The sequence below is a fragment of the Ursus americanus genome, chromosome 1 (assembly GCF_024610735.1).
Source record: "Ursus americanus isolate L20-20 chromosome 1, mUrsAme1.1.p, whole genome shotgun sequence".
NCBI classification, from domain to species: domain Eukaryota; kingdom Metazoa; phylum Chordata; class Mammalia; order Carnivora; family Ursidae; genus Ursus; species Ursus americanus.
The window spans coordinates 76,516,821-76,543,946 of NC_142127.1; the positions used below are offsets into that span (position 1 = coordinate 76,516,821).

The following is a 27,126-nucleotide window of genomic DNA, read 5'->3' on the forward strand; positions in this document are numbered from 1 at the left end:
GAATCACAGGGCAAGCACAAAAAGCTGAGGTCCAGCGGACGGGGAGCTGAGAGCAGAATGGAGACTAACCCGGAGGGGGGTCGGTGGGCAACGGCTTTAGGGGGCAAATAAGTGCAAAAAGCCTAGGTGCAGGAAATTTGGGATTAGGAAGCTGGAATTTACTTATCTGTACCTAAGAGGATGGACGAGGTCAAAGAAAAGAAAAATGGAAAGCAAGGAGGCACTTAAAGCTCCACGGAAGTTTTGTGGACTCCTATCCTACAGTCCAACGACCACGGGGTTCGGCCTCAGGTTGAGAATAACGCGGAGGGGAGTCGCGCAGGGGGCAGGCGGGAAGACAGCAGAGGCGGATAGCGCGTGCACTCGGACCAACAAAGGCCTCCGGGGACACTTCCCAAGTCACGCAACTTGCGGGGGCCGAAGGGTTAACCGCGCACGACTCCCGCGCGCTTCCCGGCCCCCACTCCCGCCGTCGCTAGGAAACGCCGAGAGTGGGGGAAGGGCGGGCGGCGCGGCCGAGGGTGGGAATCTTTTTCGGGCGCCTGGGGGCGGAGGAAGGGGAGCGCGCGTGCGCGCGCCCGGCCGTCCGTCGCCGCGGTGACCGTCCTCGGAGTCCGTCGGCTCGCGCCCCGCCCCCGTTCTGCTGCCCCCTCCCCTGTGGCGCGCGGGGGGTGTTTCTCGCTCCTCCCGAGTTGCCGCCGCCGCCGTTGCCGCTGCTCCTCCTCTCCCAGTCTTGGGTTTCCCAGGCGCTGTTGCCGCCGCTACCTCTGCGGTCTGTATGAGGAGGAGGAGGATGTGAAGATGGCGGAGCTGCAGATGCTGCTGGAGGAGGAAATCCCGGGGGGCCGCCGGGCCCTCTTCGACAGTTACACGAATTTGGAACGGGTGGCAGATTACTGCGAGAACAACTACATCCAGGTGCGAAGCATGTCCCGCCCTGGGCGCATTGGGGCCTCTGGCTGGTGGACGCCGTGTGGGGGATCCCCGGGCCGGGGGCCGCGCGCATGGGGGCGTAGGGCGCGCGGAGCCGAGGCCGCGGCGGCGACTCAGCCCAGCTAAGCTCCCGAGGGCGAGCGGTTGGGAGAGCAGGGTGGGAACTGGGGCTGGTGAATTGGTGAGAAACCTGCGGCTGGAGGAAATTGTAGCTTTAAAACATTTTAAAAAGCCATGAATCAGTCCTCGGTGGGGTGTGTGTGTGTGTGTTGTGTCCCCGCCTTTTCGCTTCTTCTCCGCCTCGGCCGCCCCCGCACTCGGTACCCGTCAGTGTTCGGGATGGCGGAGGAGGCGGAGAGTGGCTTTTTCTATTTGACAGAATTTTGCTCCCCCATATGGCAGGGGTGTGGGGGGATTGATGGATCACCCCCCTCCCCCAAGCTCTGGAGGATTTTTAAGGAGCTATGTTGCTGCAAAGTAAAGTGCCTTAGTTTTATATTCATATAAATGCCTCAAGAGACTGGTAATTTGCTTATTTTTTCGTTTCTAACCGGGATACAGTAGAAGAGCAGTTGTCTCTTGTTGGAAGTTATTGCCATTTTCCTCCCTATGGAGAATGAGAAACTGCATGATAATGAGCACCTCCCCCCCATTCCCGTTAAAATAGTTAATTTTCCTCTAGGAAAAAGAATTGTGAGTATTTTTCAGCAAGGATTAGGACATGATCCTCATGGTTTAATTTTTCCTGAGATGGTTGGTTTGGCACGGAGACTCATAGTGGTAACGCTGTATGTATATGGAGGTGGGGTATATTGGGTGAGATGAGAGCCAGCTGCGCCTGTATGAAGCAAAATATTCTGTGGATTAAAAAAATCCTTCTTTGAAAATTATTTGGAAGGATAGGTTAAAACACAGTTTGCAAATTCAGCATCTTTTGTTTTCTCTATGGCTTATCCTGAATCACAGGTTCTACCTCCATTTTTTCCCTTCCCATTTAAATTCTTTTGGGATAGATGTGGAAATGGAAGAAGTATGTTAAATTGTTCTTTCACTATGGTCTTTTTTTTTTTTTTTTTTCTTCCACTTCCATCTTTCCAGGCATCCTTAATATTAGCTATGTTGGGAAGCATTCTCCAGTCTTAGTATAAACTAAAAAAAAAAAAAAAAAAGGTGTTAGGATTTATAGGTTCATAAATTTTGTAAGGATCGCATAGATAATCAAGGGTGTTATTGTGAGATTTTCTTTGATTGGATATATACTGAACTCTGTATTATCTCGTAGGGAATATTTGTATGGGGAAGGAACCAGACATAATCCAAGGCTTTTCCCTCCAAAGAGGCAGTTGAAAAGTATGGCTAGTAGGAACAGAAAAAATGTGTCTTGGGTCAAAGATTCATACAAAAAATACAGTGGTCCATATTTAGAGGGTGCTTTGGTAATACTGAGTGGGATAGGAAAAAGTCAAATGTTTAGTTGCTCAATTTTCAACTGAACATTACTCAAGTCTTCTGTAGCCTGGTGCAGTGTAAAGGGTTGAAACACACCTAGTGTCTACAGAATTTCGTAGTGTAGTTAATAGGAGAGGCTGATCTGTGAACAAATGAATAATGTAGTGTGTAAGGGACTGAGGGTGGGAAGGAGGACTGGAGGAAGCTGTGCTATTCTCAGGGAATTCAGAGTCTCTAGGAGAGGCAAATCTAAAGGACTGAAGTGGTAATTCCATTGCCTCCTGCAACATATTATGGGATTATAGGTCAGAAGAGACATTGAGAGTGGAAAAGTGATATGGTAGCTGTTATTACCAGTAATAAAAAATAAACAGATTTGTCTCTCTTTGGAAAATAATTTCTATTGTAATTTGGAGGTATAGTTTTTCTTAGATTACAATTGATACGTAAAGGTAAAGTATATGGATTAATAAATCTGAGAGGTTAAAGGGATTAGGGATTGTCCTCTTTAAATATTTTATACATTCCTTCTAGTTGAGAGGAGAAAAATATTATTACCACCATTATCTGTTTTAGCAGTAGGATTAAAAATGTAGTGTGGTGGCATTTTAAAATTCATAGTATAGATATCAGTAGCAATGGATTTAAAAATATTTTTTCAGGGGCGCCTGGGTGGCACAGCGGTTAAGCGTCTGCCTTCGGCTCAGGGCGTGATCCCGGCGTTGTGGGATCGAGCCCCACATCAGGCTCCTCTGCTATGAGCCTGCTTCTTCCTCTCCCACTCCCCCTGCTTGTGTTCTCTCTCTCTCTGGCTGTCTCTATCTCTGTCGAATAAATAAATAAAATCTTAAAAAAAAATATTTTTTCAATTTAGCATCTAAAATAGATTTTACGCTTTAGATTTTACCTCATAGGTTATCATCTGTTTCATGATCCAGTGGGTATATTATTGGTGTTTTTCTCTTCCCAGATGACAGCTCTTTGCATGATTTGTTTGTAGTAAAGTTGATAAATAGAACATGCTGATTGTAGATTTGTGCTGACCCAGCTGTGCATTTGACCCAGCTGGCTCTCTTTGTGACCTGAGAACTGACCAACAGGGGTTTTGATGCTGCTTCTTACCCTACAAAGGTAATTGTCTGTATATATGATCACATAGTCAGTTTATCCTTGTTACAGCATCATGCCCTAACCACTAGCTCAAGGTAACCTAACACTCATTTTATTTTGTGGAAATGTAATTTTTGCCAATAAAGTTGAAAAAGATAAATCTGTTGATTATACGTTACAAAGGGTAAGGTTCTTTGTTCAGTGTTCTTAAATAGCTGGTTTTAAGCATAGGAATATCCAAATAATTATGTTAAATGAAAATATTCTAAATGTGGATTATATTTGGTGTGGATATTGAGCAAAGGAAGGAAAAATGATTGTGCTGTCCTTCTGGGAACAACTACTGTGTTTAAATTGTTTCAAATAAAAACATCCTTCAGATGTATTATCGGCATTAAGACTTACTAGGTATTGTCTGTGTTAACACACACAAAATCTACGGGTACAGCAGTGTTTTAAGTAGTAGTTTACCAGGTTACTAATGCAGTTAATGTTAAAAATTTAAAAATCATCTTTAATAAAAATTTAGATAGTTTTCTTTTATTATTTCAATCTCTAGAAAAAGTGATAGTATAAATATATTTTCTAAAATGTGATGATAAAAAGTTATAGCTAACATTTGCTGATATTTACCTGATTGATTTTATTTCTTCTCTGTAAAAAAGGCTTTAGTAGTTGTTAAGGATTTTTTAAGATACTGTAAGACCTGTTTTTTTTTTTCATTTATTAATATAAACATTGATACCTAATCTTATCCAGAAATTTTAAACAGTATTTTGATTGACTTGTAATCTACATTTTTACAAATAGAATAATTTTATAATAATATGAGTTGCTTTAATGTTTTGGTATATGAAATAAATTTATAGTTGTTACTTTCCTAGAGTAAATCTGAAAAACTATTTTTTTTTAAAGATTTTAGCTATTTGTCAGAGAGAGAGAGTGAGCACAAGCAGGGGGAATAGCAGGCAGAGCAGGCAGAGGGAGAAGCAGGCTCCCCACTGACCAAGGAGCCCAATATGGGACCTGATCCTGAACCCTGGGATCATGCCCCGAGCCAAAAACAGATGCTTAACTGACTGAGCCACCCAGAATAAAACTAACTTATTCTTAGTTACATTTTTACTTTTTTAAAAAGATTTGTGTGAGAGAGACCATACACGTGCACACACGGGGCGGGGGGGGGGGGGGGGGAGACAAGCAGACTCCTTCGCTGAGTGAAGAGCCCCTAAGATCCTGAGATCATGACCTGAGCTGAAAATAAGAGTCGGAGCCACTCAGGCAACCTTACCTTTTCCCCTTTTGTTAGATAAAATAGTTGTTGCTTTTTGTGAGTGATAATTCCCATTAGATAAATAGTAAAATCCCATTGTCCATCATTTGGAGTAAGAGCAAAATCATTGAGTAACATGGATTTGCTCAGAAGAACAGAAATTAAAACTGTTTCTTAAGGGGAGCCTGGCTGCCTCAGTCTGTAAAACATGCAACTCTTGATCTCAAGGTCATGAGTTAAAGCCCCATGTTGGGCATAGAGCTTACTTAAAAAATAATAAAATAATAAATACTTTATAAATATTTTTTCAAAAAATATACCTTAAATTTTATCTGAAAAAAATATTTTGTTTTTGAGTAATAGAGATGTCATTAGTGGCTTCCCTTTTTTGTCTTTATCAACAAGGATGCTCCCAGAATTCATTAAAAATGAATTATTATATAATTATTATATAAGGAGCTAATAGAATCATGGCTTGTTACCAGATTCATAAAAAACTCATTACTAAAACAATGTAAAGATTTAAAATTCTTATTTAATAAAAACTATTTGAATACATGCTCTCTGTTGAAAAATTATTAGGAAAAATTAAAGAAGAAACTTAAAATTGCCCAGTCATTTTGAATATACATCTGAGATTTATACTTTTAAATCTTTTTGCTATACACAACTATATATCAGAAATGGGTTCATGTTGTTTATTACCTCTGTACCTTGCTTTTAAAAGAAATTTTATGGACACTGAGGAATAAGGTCGTGAAAAGAGGAGGTCTTGGTGTAGTGCTCCCATTTCTACCGTTTTAGGGCTCTGCGCCTTTCGCAGAACTTCCAACAGTGCTATGCTGGGACAGAGCATCCGGAGGTTCACAACCTCTGTGGTGCGTAGGAGCCACTATGAGGAGGGCCCAGGGAAGAATTTGCCATTTTCAGTGGAAAACAAGTGGCGGCTACTACTTATGATGACTTTGTACTTTGGATCTGGATTTGCTGCACCTTTTTTTTATAGTAAGACACCAACTGACTGCTTTAAGAAATAAGGATGTTTTGATTAATCCATTAAACAGATATCAAAAGGAACATTTTAAGAGGTGCAGACTCTTTGAAAAATGGATCAAACTCTTGAATTGAACATACTCGATATGTTTATAAATAAACTTATGGCATGAAAAAAAAATTTTATGACTATTATTAGTTTTTAAAAGAATCTATTTTTAAGTAATCTTTCCACCCATTGTGGGGCTTGAACTTAAAACCTGGAGATCAAGAGTCCACTGAGCCAGCACGGTGCCCCTAAAAAGAAACTTAATGGCATTGGTTTGACTTTGTTTTTTTTAATAGATGTCACAGAGTATACAGAAGAGTTTATCTTTATGTATTTGAATTCTTTTGTTCTCAAAATAGAGGAATCTTAAAAGCACCTAGTGTGAAGAAGGAGAAAGTCATTTGAGAGTAGATACTTGTAGCCCAATATTTACATCCTTCTCTGTGACTTTTGTCTTTTACCTCCACAGAGAGGAGCGAACCACATAGTAGACATCAGACTGGGAGACTGAATTTCCCTAGATCGAGGTGACTTAATTCATCAGGATTTGATTAAGGCTTATCATCCTTAGAAAAACTAGTCCTGACTTTCTAGCAGATATTTGGTGATTGGATTTTTAGTAATAACCCAGCCGTTATCAAGACCTTTGATAAAATTGCCAACACAGACTAAATTATATTTTGAGACCCTTACTCTTTTCTTATAATGAAAAAAATTTTAAATTTAACTTTAATTTAATTTATTTTTAAATTTTATTTTATTTTTAAAGATTTTATTTACTTGAGAGCGAGAGAGAGCACAGAGGGAGAGGGAGAAATCACAGAGGGAGAGGGAGAAGCGGACTCCCTGCTGAGCGGGGAGCACTATGCAGGGTTGGATCCCAGGACCCTGAGATCATGACCTGAGCTGAAGGCAGATGCCTGAGCCACCCAGGCACCCCTAAATTTAATTTTTTAAATAATTTTTAAAGAATTTTGTCATCTGTGCACTTTCTACCCCTGCCTCTTCAAGGTACTTAATTGGCCTTTTAATTCTCTTTATTGATCCAGGGACTGAGATTGCATTTAATTTTGCCCTATCTTGAAGAGCTTGTTGGTATGAAATCACCCTTTACTCAGACAATTCATAAGATCTCCTTTACTTCATCTTCTTACTGTGGTATGATTAATGTTTGAACATGTGATAGGCTTTCTTTATTCAGGGTCATCTTTCCTCTCCCAGAGAATAGTTAATAACCAAATTGATTTACTTATGTGTAGAATACACTGTGGAGATATTTTTGAGCATGGGATCCTTTCAGTGTTACTTTCCTTTTAAAATGGAAGGAATTTTAATAGCATGCAATGGCAGTGTGTCTAAATGTAATCTCAGTGGATGAATGGAAGTATCCTGAAAATTAGACTATTTGTGGACTTTGACAGCTTATGGTTGAATTTTTATGAGACTTCTAATAGATTGGCTTCATGAAGTAGCATGTGGGACACCTGCTTTGAATTCTCATTTACTTTGTGTTCCTTCTCCACATATAAAGCTTCTAGAGGATAGAGTCATACCTAAAAAAATTTTGGCACTTTGGCCGAAAATCAATTGACTATATGTGTGTGGGTAGTTTTGGATTCTGTTTTGTTCCTTTGACCTGCGTACGTATTCTTAGTTCATATCAGGCGATAGCTTTATACTCAGTCTTGAAGCCAAGTAGTGTGAATCTTATACTTTGTTCTTTGTCAGAATTGTTTTGGCTTTTCTAGGGCCCTTGCTTTTTAAATATATGTTTTAGAATCAGCTTTTAAATTTCTGCAACCCTACTAGGATTTCGAATGGAATTGCACTGAATCTGTAGATTATTTCAGGACAAATTGACATTTTGACAATATTGAGTCTTCCAATCTATGGACTTGGTATTTCTGTTTATTTAAGTTGTCTTTGATTTCTCTTGTCATTATAGGCCTTAGAATACAAATTTTGCACATATATTGTTACATTTATCCTTAATTCTTTGATGATTTTTGGTGCTGTTTATAAAATTTTCAGTTTCCTTTCTAGTGTACAGGAATAGGATTGGCTTTTTGTATATGGATCTTTTATCCTATGACCTTGCTAAATTTATATATTAAACATAGTACCTTTTGTTGAAGATTTTTTTTTTTAATGTAGACAGTCATGTCATCAAATAAAGGGGGTTTTAATTATTCTTTTGTAATCTTTTTTCCTTTTATTTCCCTTTTTTGCCTTATGTCACTGGCTAGGACTTCCAGGATGATGTTGAATAGCAATTGTGAGAGCCTATGTTCTTCACTTGTTCTCAGACTCAGAGGGAAAACAGCTGATCTTTCACTATTACATATGAAATTAGCTATACGTTTTTTGTGGGTACCCTATGTCAGATCAGGGAAGTTCTCTTTTATTCCTAGTTTGCTGAAAAGATTTTTAAAAAACCATGAATGGGTATTATATTTTGTCATATGCCTTTTTCCACATCTATTAAGATGTTTATTTTACTTTTAAAGTCTGTTGATAAGGTGAATCATTTGACTGCAAAATATATTTAAAAAAACTCTACTTACAGAAAGTTTGATCAGTGAAGTAATATGCATTTTAAGTTACAGAACATCTTTCTTTTATGAGAAATGGATTTATATTAATGTCTAGAAATTTGCTACAATAAGCAAGCATGGTTAAATGGGTGTACATTGTATATTGACTGCAATTTATGCACTCTGCTATATGCTATGTTTGTGCAAAAGGACTGTTTATAAAGGCTTACAACATTATTTAAAAATCTTTTTTTTTCATATTGAGATCACTAAAATAGTTATGATAAAACTGAGAATATGATATGGGTTAAATAGTAATTTTGTAATTGAATACTGTCATGTGTTAAAGATAATTTTAATTTAATTTTATTTAAGATTTTATTTGATTATTTGACCGAGAGAGAGAAAGCACAAGCAGGGGGAGGGGCAGAAGGAGAGGGAGAAGCAGGCTCCCCACTGAGCAGGGAGCCTGATGTGGAGATCATGACCTGAGCCCAAGGCAGAGGCTTAACCAACTGAGACACCCCGGTGCCCTGATAATTTTAATTTTAGTGGCTGTGTGACTTGGAAGTTATTTAACCTCTCTGTCTCAGTTTTCTTATCTGTAAGATGGTACAGTTACAGCAGCTACTTAATAGGGTAGTTTTGAAGATTCAGTGAGTTAATATAGCTAAGATGATATATGTTTAATCAAAGCTAAGACTATGAATTTTTAAGACACACCATTATTTTATGTGCCAATAAATTAATGAACACTGCTTCTTAAACGCTTAAAATACTGCCACTTACTTGACACAATGCATTCGATTTCGGTTTTGTTAAAAGATGAAAATATGTTCATCATGCAATCAATGAATATGCTGTGTGTTTGCTTTTACTATAATCATTATTAATGATATTGAAGACTTAAATATTTTATTTTGTCATTTTTTTACCCTGGTCTTTTGTAGTATGTCTTTGGTAACTTTTTTAATTTCAAGGATTTTGATAGGATGAAATCTGGTTGTGTTTGAGGTTCAAAGATGCTAGGTGGTGCTAGAATTTTTTGCTTCCTACTTTCACATGTCCTGTTTGTTTATTTATTTATTTATTATATATATATTTTAAAAGATTTTATTTATTTATTTGACAGAGACAGCCAGCGAGAGAGGGAACACAAGCAGGGGGAGTGGGAGAGGAAGAAGCAGGCTCCCAGCGGAAGAGCCTGATGTGGGGCTCGATCCCAGAACGCTGGGATCACGCCCGGAGCCGAAGGCAGACGCTTAACGATTGAGCCACCCAGGCGCCCCAACTGTGCCACCCAGGCGCCCCTGTCCTGTTTATTTTTATTTGTTTTTAAATTTTAAAAATTTCAGGGTGTTTTTTTTTTTTTTGCTGTTTTTAAAAAGTAAACCTACACCCAGTGTGAGGCTCAGACTCATGCCCCCGAGATCAAGAGTTGCATGCTCCACTGACTGAACCAGTATGGTGCCCCTCACATGTCCTGTTTTACTACAACGTATGATGGCAGTATTTTTCTAGTTAAACAGAATTTCACAGCTTTTTGCAACTAAAATGTAGTCTGTAAAGTTGTAGTTCACATTCATAGACCCACAAATTTGTATAAAATACAAAGTTGTATTTTAATTTTCTAGATATAGTGATATACTAACTAGGGTTGCCCTGGGTTCAAGGACTTTATCCCAAAACTGAATTGCTTTAGAGTGATATTTCTTAATTTTTTAAACCTCATGCCCTTTTTTTGATAAATATACAGATCAACCTATCTTTTTTCTTTTATATACATTTTACGGTTACGTACTGACTTAGGGCATAATCATTATAACTTGCAGCTTCTCCAGCATTTTGCCAAGATGGAGGGATTTAGATGAATTGGGCCTTGTAGAGGTTATATCAGCGTGACAAATTTGGCAAAGTTCACAGGTTCAGAGAGGAGTCTTCAGATCATATGTGGCCAAATATTGTATTATCTTTTAGTTTATGACTACTGTAACTCCTATTTTGAACTTAATGTATGATAACATTTATTTAAAATGCTAAGACATTTATTTAACTTGACACAGTATCTTTTGAGTGTACAACCTTATAGTCCTGTGGTATTACTTTCAAATTTTGAGGGAAGATTTTGTTATAATACAGAAAAATCTCATACTACATATAGTTCTTAATTTCTAAATATTCAAACTGTTGTATTTATATTTTCTATTGCTCTTATAACAGATTACCACAAATTCAGCAGTTTAAAACAACACAGATTTACCAATTTATAATTCTGGAGGTCAGAAGTCTATAGTGAGCCACAGAATTGTGTTCTTTCTGAAGGCTCTAAGGGGAGAATTAGTTTCCTTGCATTTCCAGATTCTAAAGGGTGCCCACATTCCTTAACTCATGAACCTCTTTCTAATTCCAAACCAGAAGTGGCATCACTCCAACCTCAGCTTCTGTTTTCACATCTTTCTGACTCCGATTCCATCATCACATCCCCTCTCTCTTCCCCTGCTTTTTGTCACATTGCCTTCTCTGACTCTGATCCTCCTGCCTTCCTTTATAAAGACCCACCTTGGGCCCCTTTCCATCTCATGTAAGGTAACATATTCACAGGTTCCAAAGGATTAGGATGTGTTCATCTTGGTGGTGGTGGGGTACTATTCAGTCACAATATCTGAACATAGCTTTTCCTTCCTTTATCAGTAAATGGCAACTCTAACCCCCTTGATACCTGAGCCCAAAACCTTGGTACTGTCCTTGACCCTTCTCTTTTGCATTGGATAACAAATGACTCTATCTTCACATGTCTGGATCTGACTTCTGCCACCTCCCCTGCCACCAGCCTGGTCCAAGCCACCATTATTCCTCAGTTAGATTGTAGCAATAGCCAGAGTGATCCTTTAAAAGTCATAATCAGAGACTTCCCTTCTCATTCAGTATAAGAACCAGAGTCCTTAACATTGCCTACAGGCCACGAATGATCTAGCTTTCAGTCTTGAATCCTCTCCTAATTTAATTCCTCTCCTCTTCTTTGCTTACTCTAGTCCAGCACTTTGGCTTCTTTTTCTTGAACATAATGGGCACACTTCTGCCTCAAGACTTTTTTTTTTTTTTTTTTTAAGTGAGAGAGAATTGTGCACACTCAAATGGGAGGGGAGGGGCAGCAGGAGTGTGGCGGGGAGAGAATCCTAAGCAGGCTCCATGACCAGTGTGGAGCCCTTTCCAGGGCTTGATCTCACAATCCTGAGATCATGACCTGAGCAGAAATCAAGAGTTAGTTGTTAACTGACTGAGCCACCCAGCCCCCCCCAACTTTTTTTTTTTCTTTTTAATTTATTTGACAAATAGAGACAGCCAGCGAGAGAGGGAACATAAGCAGGGGGAGTGGGAGAGGAAGAAGCAGGCTCCCAACAGAGCAGGGAGCCCAATGCGGGGCTCGATCCCAGAACCCTGGGATCACGCCCTGAGCTGTGGGCAGACGCTTAATGACTGCACCACCCAGGTGCCCCTAAAAACAAGTTCTGACCACTTTTATTAAACATTTTGCATTTCTCTAGTCTGTCCTGGCATGCTTCCAATGATATCAGAATCACCTGGATCAGTGATAGCCAGTATACATACTCTGTAGTATTTGCCACATGCTATGCCCGGTTTATTATTGCCACTGTAGTGATGGACACCAGTTTTGGCCAACATGGTGTACTGTTCTATTTCAGATTTCCTCAAGGCTGGGCAGTTGTTGGTGAGGATGACCAGTTTTACTTTGCCATGTCTGATCATTTTCAGAGTCTGCTTCTACCCCAACATGCACTTTCCACTTTTCATAAGGAATCGGAGCCTAGAGTTGATCAACTCCATCAACTTTTTCATCTTCTTTGTGGCCACCATCTTCCTCCCTTAGGTGCAGGATGGCCCCAACCAAGAGCAGCTGCCAAAGTAGCTGGATGTGAGAAAGGTGCCTCAAGACTTTTTCACTTTGCATTTACCATGCCCTCCGCCAGGAGTACTCATTCTCCAGATAGTTGTAACACTGGATCTTTTACCTTTTTCATGCTTTTGACCAAATGTCAACTTCTGTTTTTTTAACTTAAAAAAAGACTTCTAAAAGTTAACTTTTTTTTTTTTTAAAGATTTTATTTATTCGACAGAGAGAGAGACAGCCAGTGAGAGAGGGAGCACAAGCAGGGGGAGTGGGAGAGGAAGAAGCAGGCTCATAGCAGAAGAGCCTGATGTGGGGCTCGATCCCATAACGCCGGGATCACGCCCTGAGCCGAAGGCAGACGCTTAACTGCTGAGCCACCCAGACGCCCCCCTAAAAGTTAATTTTTAATTCCAGTGTAATTAACATACAGTATTATATTAGTTTCGAATGTATAATATGGTATTTCAGTGATTCTGTACATTACTCAGTGCTTATCACAGTAAGTGTATTAGTGTATTCTTAATCCCCTTCACCTATTTCACCCATCTCCCTACCCACCTCCCCTCTGGTAACCATCAGTTTGTTTTCTATACTTGAGTCTGTTTTGTTTCTCTCTTTTTTTTTTTCTTTCTTCATTTGTTTTGTTTCTTAAATTCAGATTTAAGGAGTGAATTTCACATATGAGTGAAATCATATGCTACTTGTCTTTGACTTATTTCACTTAGAGTTATACCATTTAGCTCCATCCATGTTGCAAATAGCAAGATTTCATTGTTTTTTATGGGTGATATTCTGTTTTGTGTGTGTGTATACACAGATTTATATATATATATACACACACACACACACACACACACATACACGCACACACACATATATACACATGCAGATATATAAGTATATATATATACTTATATATATAAATATATATATTTATATATAAAACATCTTTTTTTGTGTGGTAGCTCCAATATGGGGCTTGAACTCATGACCCTGAGATCGAGTCACATGCTCTACTGACTGAGCCAGCCAGTCACTCCATACCACATCTTCTTCTTTTTTTTTTTTTTTTTTAAAGATTTTATTTATTTATTCGACAGAGATAGAGACAGCCAGCGAGAGAGGGAACACAAGCAGGGGGAATGGGAGAGGAAGAAGCAGGCTCATAGCAGAAGAGCCTGATGTGGGGCTCGATCCCAGATCGCCGGGATCACGCCCTGAGCCAAAGGCAGACGCCCAACCGCTGTGCCACCCAGGCGCCCCCATACCACATCTTCTTTATCCATTCATCTATCAGTGGACATTTGTGTTGCTTCCATAATTTGGCTATTGTAAGTAATGCCACAATAAATATAGGGGTGCATATATCTTTCTGCATTAGTGTTCTCATATTTTTTGGGTAAATACCCAGTGGTGGAATTACTGGATTATATGGTAATTCTATTCTTAATTTTTTGAAGAATCCATACTGTTTTCTACAGTGGCTGGACCAGTTTACAGTCCTACCAACAGTGTACAAGGGTTCCCTTTTCTCCACATCCTTGCCAACACTTGTTGTTTCTTGTGTTAGTGATTTTAGCTTTTCTGACAGGTGTGAGATGATCTCTCAGTGTGGTTTTGATTTGCGTTTCCGGTATGATTAGTGATGTTGAGCATCTCTTTATGTGTCTGTTGACCATCTGTATGTGGTCTTTGGAGAAATATCTGTTCACATCAACTGCTTATTTTTTTATTGGATTATTTGGGTTTTTTTGGTGTTGATTTGTAGAAGTTCTCTATATATTTTGGGTATTAACCTGTTATTGGATATATCATTTGCAAATAATCTTTTCCCATTCAGTAGGCTTTTAGTTTAGTTGATTGTTTCCTTTGTTGTGCAAAAGCTTTTTATTTTAATGTAGTCCCAATAGGTTTTTTTTTTTGTTTTGTTTTGTTTGTTTTTGCTTTTGTTTCCCTTGTCTTAGGAGACATATTTAGAAAAATGTTGCTATGACCAATATCAGAGAAATTACTGCCTGTGCTATTTTCTAGGATTTTTATGGTTTCAGGTCCCACGTTTAGGTCTTTAAGCCATTTTGAGTTTATTTTTGTGTATGGTGTGAGAAAGTGGTCCAGTTTCATTCTTTTGCATGTGGCTGTCCAGTTTCCCCAACACCATTTGTTGAAGAGAGTGTCTTTTTCCCACTGCATATTCTTGTCTCCTTTGTCAAGTATTGACCATACAATTGTGGGTTTATTTCTGGGTTTTCTCTTCTTTTTAAAATTTTTTTAAAGCTTATTTATTTATTTTAGAGCAAGAGAGCCCATGTGTTGGGGTGGTGGTGGTGGTGGTGGTGGTGGGTGGGTGGAGAGAGAATCTCAAGCAGATTTATTGCTGAGGGAGGAGCCTGACTATGGGGCTGCATCTCATGACACTGAGATCATGACCTGAGGCAAAATCAAGAGTCGGAAGCCCAACTGACTGAACCACCCAGGCACCCCGGGTTTTCTGTTCTGTTGATCTGTGTGTCTGTTTTGTGCCAGTACCATACTCTTTTGATTACTGCAGCTTCGTGGTATATCTTGAAATCTGAGATTGTGATACTTCCAGTTTTGTTTTTCCAGATTGCTTTGGCTATTTAGGATCTTTTGTGGTTGCATATAAAATTAAGGTTTTTACCTCTAGTTCTGTGAAAAATGATATTTTGATAGGGATTGCATTAAATCTGTAGATTGCTTTGGGTAGTATGGACATTTTAACAAATATTTGTTCTCCCTTGGGTGTGAAATATCTTTCTATTCATTTGTGTCATCTTCAATTTATTTCATCAGTGTTTTATAGTTTTCAAGTACAGGTCTTTCACCTCCTTAGTTAAGTTTATTTATAGATATTTTATTATTTTTGGTGTAGTTGTATATGGGATTGTTTTCTTAATTTCTCTTTCTGCTTCATTATTGGTATAGAGTTACGCAACAGATTTCTCTATTGATGTTGTATTGTGCAACTTGACTGAATTCATTTATCCTATAGTTTTCTGGTGGAGTCTTTCAGGTTTTTTATGTATAGTAACAGATGACGTGATCGAAATAGTGGAAGTCATCTGCAAACGGTGAAGGTTTTACTACTTCTTTGCCAATTTGGGTGTCTTTTATTTCTTTTGGTTGTCTGGTTGCTGAGGCTAAATCTTCTGGTACTATGTTGAATAAAAGTGATGAGAGTGGACATCCTTGTCTTGTTCCTGAAAAGCTGTCAGTGTTTCACAGTTAAGGATGATGTTAGCTGTGAGTTTTTCATTTAACGACTTTATTACGTTAAGGTATATTTCTTCTAAACCTACTTCGTTGAGGGTTTTTATCATGATTGGATGTTGTACTTTGTCAACTGCTTTTTCTGTGTCTATGGTAATAATTGTATGGTTTTTATCTTTTCTCTTTTTTTTTTTTTATTAATAATGATTTTTTATTATATTATGTTAGTCACCATACAGTACATCCCCGGTTTTCGATGTAAGGCTCGATGATTCATTAGTTGTGTATAACACCCAGTGCACCATGCAATATGTGCCCTCCTTACTACCCATCACCGGTCTATCCCATTCCCCCACCCCCCTCCCCTCTGTAGCCCTCAGTTTGTTTCTCATAGTCCATAGTCTCTCATGTTTCATTCCCCCTTCTGATTACCCCCCCTTTCTTTATCCCTTTCTTCCCCTACTGATCATTCTAGTTCTTATGTTCCATAGATGAGAGAAATCATATGATAGTTGTCTTTCTCTGCTTGACTTATTTCACTAAGCATTATCTCCTCCAGTGCTGTCCATGTTGTAGCAAATGTTGAGAACTCATTCTTTCTGATTGCTGAGTTATCTTTTCTCTTTTTAAGTGATGTATTTTGTTGATTGATTTGCAAATATTGAACCACCCTTGCGTCCCAGGAATTAATCCCACTTGATTGTGGTGAATGATTTTTTAAATGGATTGTTGGATTTTGTTTGCTAATATTTTGTTGAGGATTTTTGCATCTGTGTTCATCAGAGATACTGGTGTAATTCTCTCTTTTTCTGATGTCTTTATCTGGTTTTGGTATCAGGGTACTGCTGGTTTCATAGAATTTGGAAGCCTTCATTACTTTTCTGGGTTTTTTTCTTTTTTTCTTTTTCTTTCTTTCTTTCTTTCTTTCTTTCTTTCTTTCTTTCTTTCTTTCTTTCTTTCTGCTGACTAGTTTGAGAACAGTATTAAGTCTTCTTTAATTAAAAAAAATTGTTTTTTAAGTAGGCAACATGCACCAGGTGGGGCTCTAACTCAAAACCCCAAGATCAAGAATTGCATGCTCCACTAACTGAGCCAGCCAGGTGCCCTGGTATTAATTTATCTTTAGATGTTTGGTGGAATTCACCTGTGGAGCCAACTAGTCCAAATGTCACCTTCCTTGATGACCCTTCCTGGTCTATATAAGGTTATAACATACTTTGTTTACTCTCCTTTTTGCTTGTACTTTTTTCCTACATGCTTTATTTTTCTTTGTATTACTTACCATCTAACATACAACGTATCTTATTTATTTATTTGCCTCTGTCTTCCCTGGCTGGTGAGCTCCATGAGGGCAGGGGTATCTCCTGCCCTCCCCCCCCCAACTCCCCACCCACCTGAGAGAGGAAGGGGGTGAAGGGGGAGAGGGAGAGAGAGAATTTTAAGCAGGCTCCACCCCAGTGCGGAGTTTGATGCACGTCTCATGAGGTCATGATCTGAGCCAAAATCAAGAGTCAGATGCTTAACTGACTGAACCACCCAGGTGCCCCAAAGGGAGTCTTTTTCATTGTCAATATCTGGAACAGTGCCTGGGACAAAATAGGCATTCAATAAACATTTGCTAGAAGAATAAATTAGGTTTTTTTCTTGTAAGTAGTAGAAAATACTCATATGAGAGTAGTGAAATAAATTAGTTTTCCAAATGGAAGAGTTTGTATTTCTATGTACACATAAATGAAGTTGGTGAATAACTTTTCATTTGTCTAGGATATTTAATATAGATGTGACCAACAGAATTGTGAGTGGTATTTCACTTGTGGCTAGTGCTTTGGAGTTAATTCTGCAGTTGATTTGCTTGCACTTAGTGTATGGCTTATTCTATAGTGGATACTCATTAAATGAGTGGATCTCTCACTTTTTGGGTAGTGAGCAAAAGAGCTATTCCTATATTTATTTATTTATTTTTAAAAAGATTTATTTTAGAGAGAATGAACGGGAGGAGTGGGGTGGGGGGAGAAAACCAAGCAGACTCTGTACTGAGTATGTAGCGCAACACAGGGCTCGATCCCATGACCCTGAGATTACAACCTAAGCCAAAACCAAGAGTTGGATATTCCTATTTTAAAAAATCAGTTAAGTAAAGTCAAGCTTAGTTGTGACTCCATTAAACTAAAATTCTGTAAAGTTAGAAATTGTGGGTTTTTTTTTTTTTGCCTGTGTCTATTGTGCTTTGTTGAGTAAAATGACTGAAATTGATTCATACCATTTAAAATTTTTACATATGTATATTTTTTTTCTTATTCATTCAAGAAATACTTATTGAGTGTCTGTTCATGCTGGGAAATCATTGGTAACTCATGGAGCTAACAGTCTGCACTGCTTTTCTTTTGTTGTTCTTTGTTTTTGTTTTTGTTTTTTTAAAGATTTTATTTATTTATTTGACAGAGATAGAGACAGCCAGCAAAGTAGGGAACACAAGCAGAGGGAGTGGGAGAGGAAGAAGCAGGCTCATAGTGGAGGAGCCTGATGTGGGGCTCAATCCCATAACGCCGGGGATCACGCCCTGAGCCGAAGGCAGACGCTTAACCGCTGTGCCACCCAGGCGCCCCTCTTTTGTTGTTCTTTCTGTTATTTGGCTTTGTCTATTTATCTGTAGAAGACTTTGAATAGAGGAAAGGAGATGCCTTGTTAAGAACTTCCAGAACCTACAAAACAAGATTGAATAGGGGAAGCAACAAGGGATGCCAGCCTTTTTCAATATGTAGTACTACAAGTCTTCTGCTGAGAGATTATATTTGAATAATGATCCTTTCTCTTCTCCCTTAAAACCTTTTATGCTAGAAGAGCAGAGCAGGTTCAGAAAAATAACTTGAATAACTTAGCTTAATATATAGTACTGTTTTTGAGAGAAGAAATTAAAATTTATTGACGTTAAGTTCCTATATTTTCTGGGTTTTATCATCTGCACATTTGCTTATAATGTAATATGTATAATTATGAATTTTATTCATGTGCAAATAACAAAACCTCCATATAACATAAATTTAATGTCAGCAGTTTAGTTTGCGGTGTAGATATGTTATATACATGTAATGACAGGGTGTAGTATCTCAATTTTTTCTTTTAAAGTGCATAAAGACTGGATCTCTCGTATTAACATTACTTTTAAAAAATTTAAGTCTGATTAATTCAGATTGGTTTAATATTATTTGATGTTATACATAGACTCTTTTGACACAAGATGTATAGATTAGATCAGGTCATTTTGGCTGCTACTTCAATCCTGCCTCTTTGTCTTTCCAAATGTAACAGTTGTCATCAGTTTGTTAAAAACCCTGTTTAATTGATTTTTTTGGTTTTATCTTAAACAACATTGACATAACATAGAACTCACCATTTTAACCATTTTTAAGTGTAAAGTACAGGCTTTACTTTAAGTTTTTATTATTTTATATAAAAATACATTTTTAATATATTTTAATATATTTAGTTTTTAATTAAAATTAAAATTTTGGTTTTTAATATATTTATAGAGTTGTGCAACCATTACCAAATCTAATTTCAGATCATTTGCATTATCCCAGAGAGAACTTGTACCCATTAAATAGTCACTCCATGTCCCTGTACTCCCTGGAAACTGCAGTTCTACTTTCTGTCTCTATCGATTTGCCTATTCTGGACATTTCATATAAACAGAAACATAATATGGGGCCTTTTCTGTGTAACTTATTTCACTTAGCGTAATAATATTTTTCACATTCATCCATGTTATAACATGTTTCAGTACAGGCATGCCCCGGAGATATTGGAGTTTGGTTCCAGAGTACTGCAATAAAGCAAATACTGCACTAAAGCAAATCAAATGAATATTCTGGTTTCCCAGTACATATAAAAGTTATTTTTACACTATAGTGTAGTCTATTAAGTGTGTAGTAGCATTATGTCTAAAAAAACATTTTACATACTTTTTGTTAAAAAATACTTTATTGCTGGGGCACCTGGGTGGCTCATTCGGTTAAGCATCTGCCTTCACTCAGGTCATGATCTCAGGGTCCTGGGATCAAGCCCCTCATTGGACTCCTTGCTCAGTGGGGAGCCTGCTTCTCCCTCTGCCTGCTGCACCCTCTGTGCTCTCTCTCTCTCACTATCTCTCTGTGTCAAATAAATAAATAAATAAATAAATAAATAAATAAATAAATAAAATCTTCAAAACAAAACTTTATTGCTGGAGTGCCTGCCTGGCTCAGTTGGTAGAGAGCATGTGACTCTTGATCTTGGGGTTGTGAGTTTGGGTCCCACGTTGGGCTTAGAGATGACTTTAAAAAAAATACTTCATTGCTGGACGCCTGGGTGGCTCAGTCAGTTAAGCGTCTGCCTTTGGCTCCTGGGATTGAGTCCTGCGGCCGGCTCCTTGCTCAGCAGGTGGCCTGCTTCTCCCTCTGCCTGTAGCTCGCCCCTGCTTGTGCCCTGTCTCTCTCTCTCCGACGAATAAATAACATCTTAAAAAAAAAAATACTTCTTTGCTAAAAAATGCTAACCATCATTTGAATTTTTAGGGAGTCATAACAAATATAATAATGAAAAGGTTTGAAATCGTGAGAATTACCAAAATAGAGAGAGAAATGAACAGATGCTGTTGGAAAAATAGTACCTATAGAGTTATTTGAAGCAGAGTTGCTACAACATGTTAGTTCGTAAAAAACACAGGGAAGTGCATTAGAATGGGGCATGCCTGTACTTCATTCCTTTCTATGGCCAAATATTTCATTATATAGATGTACCACATTTTGTTTATCCATTCATTAGTTGATGAATATTTGGGTTGTTTCCACCTTTTGGTTATTACGAATAGTGTTGCTATGAACATTTGTGTATAAGCTTTTGTCTAAACATATATTTTAAATTCTCCTGGGTAAACATAGGAGTGGAATTCCTCGGTGGTATGGTTGCACTATTTACATTTCTACCAGTAGTATATGAGAGTTCAGTTTTTCTACATCTTCGACAATATTCATTATTTTCTGCTTAAAGCTGTATCCAGTGTAGTTGGTATGAAGAGAAATGCCATTGTGATTTTGGTTTATATTTCCCTAATCACTGGTAATGTTGAGCATCTTTCCTTGTGCTTATTGACCATTCTTGGGAGAAATGTCTACTCAAGTTCGTTTCTTTATTTTTTCTTTGTTCACTTTTTAAAAATATTTGTTTCTAGTTTGTCAGTTGTCATTGCACTTTCTTGATAATGTCCTTTGATGCCCAAAAGTTTTGTTTTTGTGAAGTCCAAATTATTTTGTTTTTTGTGCTTTTGGTGTCATATTTAAGAAACATTGCTTAAACCAGGGTCATGAAAATTTAGTCCTAGGTTTGCTTCTAAGAGTTTAATAGTTTTAGCTACATATCATATGTGGCTTATTGTATCTGACTTCTTTCACTTAGCATAGTACTTGCAGAGTCCATCCATATTGTGTAGCATATATCAGTACTTTATTTTATGGTTGAATAATATTCCATTGTGTCTAATATTCAAGTGTTTTTTATTTAGGTCTTTGATCCATTTTGAGTTAATTTTTGTATATTTTGTATAAGGTAAGAATCCAAATTGAGCCAGCCAGGAATTCCATTGAGTATCTTTTCATGCATCTGTTGGCCATCTCCATGTCTTCTTTGGGGAAATATTAACTCATGTTTTCTGCCCATTTTTAAATTGTGTGTGTGTGTGTTTTGTTTTTTTTTTTCCGGTATTGAATTGTCACCTTTTGAGTGACAGATTGTTTTTGTGTTCTCTTTATCTCTTTTTTTTCCTGATTAGTTCTGGCTAAAATTCTGTCATTTGTATTGATCTCCAAGAACTAACTTTTGGTATCAGTGATTTTCTTTAGTGACTTTCTGTTTCTTTTTATTGACTGTGCTCTCATGTGTTATTTCCCTCCCTCTGCTTTTCTTTGGTTGGGGGTTAATTTGTCCTGCATTTTCTTCTTTTTTAAGGTATAATCTGATGTCATTGTTTTTCTTTCTTTCTAATATAGACATTTAGAGCTATACATTTTCCTCTCAAGTACTGCTTTAGTGGCATCCCACAAATCTTAAATTTTCCCCCCATACATTTTCCCCACACTCTCATTTCTCTTTTAATGGCTTTTGTTGAGCAATGAGTTATTTGGAAGTGTTACTTAATTTCCAAAGATTTGGGGATTTTCCATGGGTCTTTTTGTTAACGATTTCTGATATAATTCTTCTGTGGTCAAAAAACACTTTGATTTGAATTCTTTTAAATTGTTTCAAGACTTTTTACTAGCCTGTAGTAGGGTTTAATTTGGTTAATGTTTTGTGTGCATTTGAAAAAAGTGTGTATTCTGCTTTTGCTTGGAGTATTCTCTAAATGTCAATTAGGTTGAAGTGGTTAATGATTAATGGTGGTATTCAAGTCTATTATGTTTACTTTCTGTGTATTCTGTCAATTTGAGAGAGGGTTATTGTGATCTTTGACTGTACCTGTGCATTTGTCTATTGTAAGTCTATCAAGTTTTGCTTCATGTATTTTGAAGTTCTGTTATTATGTATATAAATGTTTACATTTGTTTTCCCTTTGTGAATTGCCATTTTTATCAGAAATTAAAAAAAATCTGTGGTCATATATTTTTTCCTCTGCAATCTACTTTGTACTTAGGTAGCTGCTTCCGTCTTCTTTTGGATAGTATTGGTATAGTACATCTTTTCTCATTTTTTTGTTTCTATGTTACCTGTGTCTTTAAAGTGTATTTTAAAAAAAGTTTATTTGAGAGAGAGAGAGCGTGTGTGCTAGTGAGAATCAGCATGAGACACGGGGAAGGGCAGAGGGAGAGGAAGAAGCAGACTCCCCACTGAGCAGGGAGCCTGACATGGGGCTCTATCTGATGACCCTGAGTTCATGACGTGAGCTGAAGGCAGATGCTTAACCCAGTGAGCCTCCTAGGAGCCCCTAAAGTGTATTTTTTTTTAAAGGAGCATATAGTTGGGTTGTGCTGTTGTATTTACTCTGACAATATCTTTTAGTTGCCATGTTTAGATTATTTACTTTTTGTGTGATTATAGATATGTTTAGGTTTAATTATATCACCGTTTATTTTGTTTGTCTCATCCTTTGTTCCCCTTTTTATACCTTCGTTTGGTTGGAGTAATTGTCATAATTCTAGTATATCTCCTTTGTTGGCTTATTAGATATAACTCTTTGTTTTCCAATTTTAATGGTTATTTTCGGGTTTGTAGTACTTACCTCAATCTCCCTTCAGGTGATGTTATAGCATTTTTTGCATAGCTTGAGAATCTTACAGTATTATACTTCCATTTCTCCCTTCCCATCTTTTATACTGTTGTCATTGTACATTTTATATTCACATATGTTATAAACCTTGTAATACATTTTTCTTAATTTTTTTTTTTTTTAAAGATTTTATTTATTTATTTAACAGAGATAGAGACAGCCAGCGAGAGAGGGAACACAGCAGGGAGAGTGGGAGAGGAAGAAGCAGGCTCACAGTGGAGGAGCCCGATGTGGGGCTCGATCCCATAACGCCGGGATCACGCCCTGAGCCGAAGGCAGACGCTTAACCGCTGTGCCACCCAGGCGCCCCCATTTTTCTTAATTTTTGTTTAAATAGTTATCTTTAAAAAATCTAGCTTTAAAAAATCATATATTTACCAATGTAATTACAATTTCCGGTATTTGTTGTTCTTTTGTGTAGATCCATATTTGTTATCTGGTGTTATCTTCCATCTCTGCCTATCCTTTAGGACTTCCTTTAACAATTCTTGTGTAAGTCTGTTGGTGATTTTTTTTTTAACTTTTGTATGTTTGAAAACATCTTTTTCCTTTGCCTTTATTTTTGAAAGGTAGTTTTGTTGGGTATAGGATTCTGTGTTGACATTATTTTAAAGATTTTATTTATTTGTTTTAGAGAGAGGGTACATGAGTGGGGGAAGGGGCAGAGGGAAAGGGAAGGAGTAGGTGGGAGAGGATCTGAAGCAGATTCTATGCTGAGCGTGGAGCCCGATGCAGGGCTTGATCCCATGACCCTGAGATCATGACCTGAGCCAGAACCAAAAGTTGGACACTCAGCCAACTGAACTGTGTGGTCAGTATTTTAAAGATGATGCCCCACTGTTCTCTGGTTTACATTGTTTGAAATGGAATATTTGCTGTTGTAGTTTGTTCATTTGTAGGGTTATGTCCAATTTTCCCTTGCTGTTTGGAAAATTTGCTCTTTATCACTTTTGTAGCAATTTGATTTTGATATGCCTTGGTGTAGTTTTCTTTCTGCTTCTTGTATTCAAGATTCATTGCACTTCTTTGATCTGTGAATGTAGACCTTCTGTCAGATTTTGAAGATTTTCATGCACTTATTGTCAGATATTTTTTATTCTGTCTACTCCCTTTTCTGGGAACTTTGCTAACATATATATTATGCTATTTGAGGTTGTTCCACAGCTCACCGATTCTCTTTTCATTAAGTTTTTTTTTCTTCATGCTTTTCTTTTTTCATTTTGGAGAAAGTCTCTTCTTATGTCTTCAAGTTCATTAATCTTTTTTGTTTTTGTATTTGTAATGTCTTCTGTTGTTATGGGATGTATTCCTTTTTTTTTTTTTTTAAGATTTTATTTATTTATTTGACAGAGAGAGAGAGACAGCCAGCGAGAGAGGGAATACAAGCAGGGGGAGTGGTAGAGGAAGAAGCAGGCTCCCAGTGGAGCAGAGAGCCCAATGTGGGGCTTGATCCCAGGACCCTGGGATCATGCCCTGAGCCTAAGGCAGACACTTAACGACTGAGCCACCCAGGTGCCCCATATGGGATGTATTCTTTGTCTCAGACATTATAGTTTTCATTTCTGGGAGTTCAATTTGGCTCATTTTCTATTGGTCAGGTCCCTGTTTAACTTTTTAAATGTATAGAATATGGCTATAGTCATTATTTTAATGTCTTTGTTGCTAATTTTAACATTGTGTCCATTCTAGATTGGCTTCAATTGATTTTTTTCCTCATTATCAATATATTTTTCCTCCTTTTTTATCTTTGGTAACCTTTGATTGATTGCCACTCATTGTGATTATTAATTTACTGGGTGCTTGATTTTTGTTTCTCTTCCTATAAATGTTCTTAAATTTTATTCTTGAATGCAGTTAAGTTACTTGGAAAGTGCTTGATCCTTTTGTGCCTTTTATGATTTGTTTGGTGTGAAGAGTGGAGTTTTTTAGTCTGGACTAATTATTCCCCACTACTCAGAAGGCAAGACCCTCTGTGTAGTGTAACCAGTGCCCCACAAATTGGGAGCTTTTCCATTTTGGCTGGTAGGACAGTTCACTATTCCCTAACTTGTAGGAGGACCAGGCACTCTTCCTTATAATCCTCTTGGTTGATTGTCTCTGCACCCTTGGGTAGTTTTCTCTTATGCATGCACTGATCAGTATTCTGCTGAATAATAAAAGGAGACCCTCTGCACATCTCTGGATTTCTCTGTGTAACACTTTGTTGCTTTTGACTTGTGAACTATATTTGCCTTGGTCTTCCAGCTTCTTGCCTCTGTCTGCTGAACTCCCAACTTCTGCCAGCTCTACCAGTAATGTCTATTTTGGCAGAATTCTTTTCTTCTTCCAATCCAGGATCCAGTTTGGGATTTCTTACTGCACTTATTTGTCATGTCATTTTAATTTTTGGAACAATTCCTTAGCTTTTATATATTTTCACTGCGTGGACTTTTTCTAAAGGTATATGCCAGTGTTTTGTTTTGCTTTTTTTTTTTTTTTTTGTCTTCCTTTTTGGTTGTCCCTTAATTTTGTTTTTTCTGATTGTTTCCCTGTGATAAAATTTAGTTTATGCATTTTTGTATATTAGGCAGTAAATAGTAATAATATGTTCTCAGCACAGGGCAGTATATTAGGAGTGTGTACATTATTGGGGATGTTAAATTTGACTGCTTTCAACTGTGTGTGTCATATTTCTGTTATGTAAAGATACTTTTTTCCTTTTTTTAAATGATTTTCTCACATTGCTTTTCAAATCCATTTATAATTTTTTGCCTGAAACAGTGAAACAGTTATTGCTTTGGTAGTTGTAAAATGATGATTTTATAACTGTCGTTTCTTTATGTACTCATTTGCTATTTGGGGAAATGAGTGGGGGATTGCATTCTGTTCTAGCTGTGGTTTGTGCTGGCCAGAATAGTGTGGAAACTATTTTTTGTGGCAATGTTGCATTGTCCAGTTACTAGCTTCATGAGTATCGAGCACTGAGATGTGGTACATATATTTTTTGGATGATGCACATTTACTAAGTGATGAGTTCTATATCCAACAGTAATTATGTGCCAATTTCTTGATCATAGCATAATAAGATGGTGTGTTTCTCAGATTGAGAGTTCCAGTGGTTGCCTTCCGTTTATTTATTTTCACATCTCTGATAGTGTTAGACGTATCTGTTCTGGGTGGGGCAGTTCTGTGATTTTTGTTATGGACATGGTATTTGGACGTGCATCCTAGATATTTCTCCTCTAGTGTTTCCTGTTATTTGGGAAATAGTGCCTTGTACAAATTTCTCAAAGTGAGGGTGGCACTGTTCCCCTCCCTCCCAGCTTTATTGAGATATAATTGACATGTAATATTCTGTGAATTTAAGGTATGCACTTGATGATTTGATACATGTATGTGTTATGAAATGATTACCACAATAGGGTCACACCTCTATCATGTCACTTACTTTTTTTTTGGAGGGCAGCAGTGAGCACATTTAAGATTTACCCTTTTAGCAACTTTCAGGCATATAACATGTTATTTTAACTGTAGTCACCATGGTGTACATTAGATTCCCAGAATATAATTCATCTTAGAACTAAAAGTTTGTACCATTTGACTGTTATCTTCCCATTTCCCCCCACCCTGCAACTTTTGGCATCCACCATTCTATTCTCTGTTTTTACAAGTTTGGCTATTTTATTTTTTAAAAAGATTTTATTTATTTATTTGGCAGAAACACAGTAAAAGAGGGAACACAAGCAGGGGGAGTGGAAGAGGGAGAAGCAGGCTTCCCGCTGAGCAGGGAGCCCAACGTGGGGCTCGATCCCAGGACCCTGGGACCATGACCTGAGCCAAAGGCAGACGCTTAACGACTTAGCCACCCGGGCGCCCCACAAGTTTGGCTATTTTAGATTCCACATTTACATGAGATCATAGAGTATTTATCTCTCTCTAACTTATTTCACTAAGCATAATGCCCTCCAGGTCCACCCATCTTGTTGCAAATGGCAGGAATTCCTTCTTTCTCATGGCCACATAGTATTCCTCTGTGTGTGTGTGTGTGTGTGTGTGTGTGAGAGAGAGAGAGAGAGAGAGAGAGACATTTTCTTTATTCATCTGTAGGTTAACACTTAGGTTGTTTCCTTATCTTGGCTGTTGTGACTAATGCTTCAGTAAACATGTGAGTGTAGATACCTCTTTGAGATAGTGATTTTCTTTTCTTTGGTTATATACACAGAAGTGGGAATGCTGGATCGTTTGGTAGTTCCATTTTTAACTTTTTGAGGAACCTCCATCCTTGTTTCCATAGTGGATGTACTGATTTACATTCCCAGCAACAGCGTACAAGGGTTCCCTTTTTCCACATCTTTGCTAACACTTATATTT

The 27,126-nt window shown here is 37.7% G+C and overlaps 1 protein-coding gene and 2 pseudogenes across 14 annotated transcripts in view; 2 read left to right on the forward strand and 1 right to left on the reverse strand.

Annotated features, from left to right (window-relative positions):
- Nucleotides 1–509: 509 nt before the first annotated feature.
- Nucleotides 510–27,126, forward strand: part of ABI2 (abl interactor 2) — a 111,532-nt gene continuing 84,915 nt past the window's right edge. For 5 of the 14 annotated variants that reach the window (XM_087862888.1, XM_087862895.1, XM_087862903.1 and 2 more), the window contains exon 1: nt 527–918. In XM_087862888.1, coding sequence (XP_087719014.1) covers nt 802–918 — 117 coding nt within the window. In that variant the 5' untranslated portion in view covers nt 527–801. Of the gene's footprint in view, nt 919–27,126 lie in introns of all 14 variants that reach the window. The other 9 variants (XM_045806547.2, XM_087862921.1, XM_045806543.2 and 6 more) reach the window with 6 other exon arrangements.
- Nucleotides 5,502–5,842, forward strand: LOC123798296 (cytochrome c oxidase subunit 7C, mitochondrial pseudogene; annotated as a pseudogene).
- LOC123798297 (large ribosomal subunit protein eL30 pseudogene) lies at nt 11,864–12,217 on the reverse strand (annotated as a pseudogene).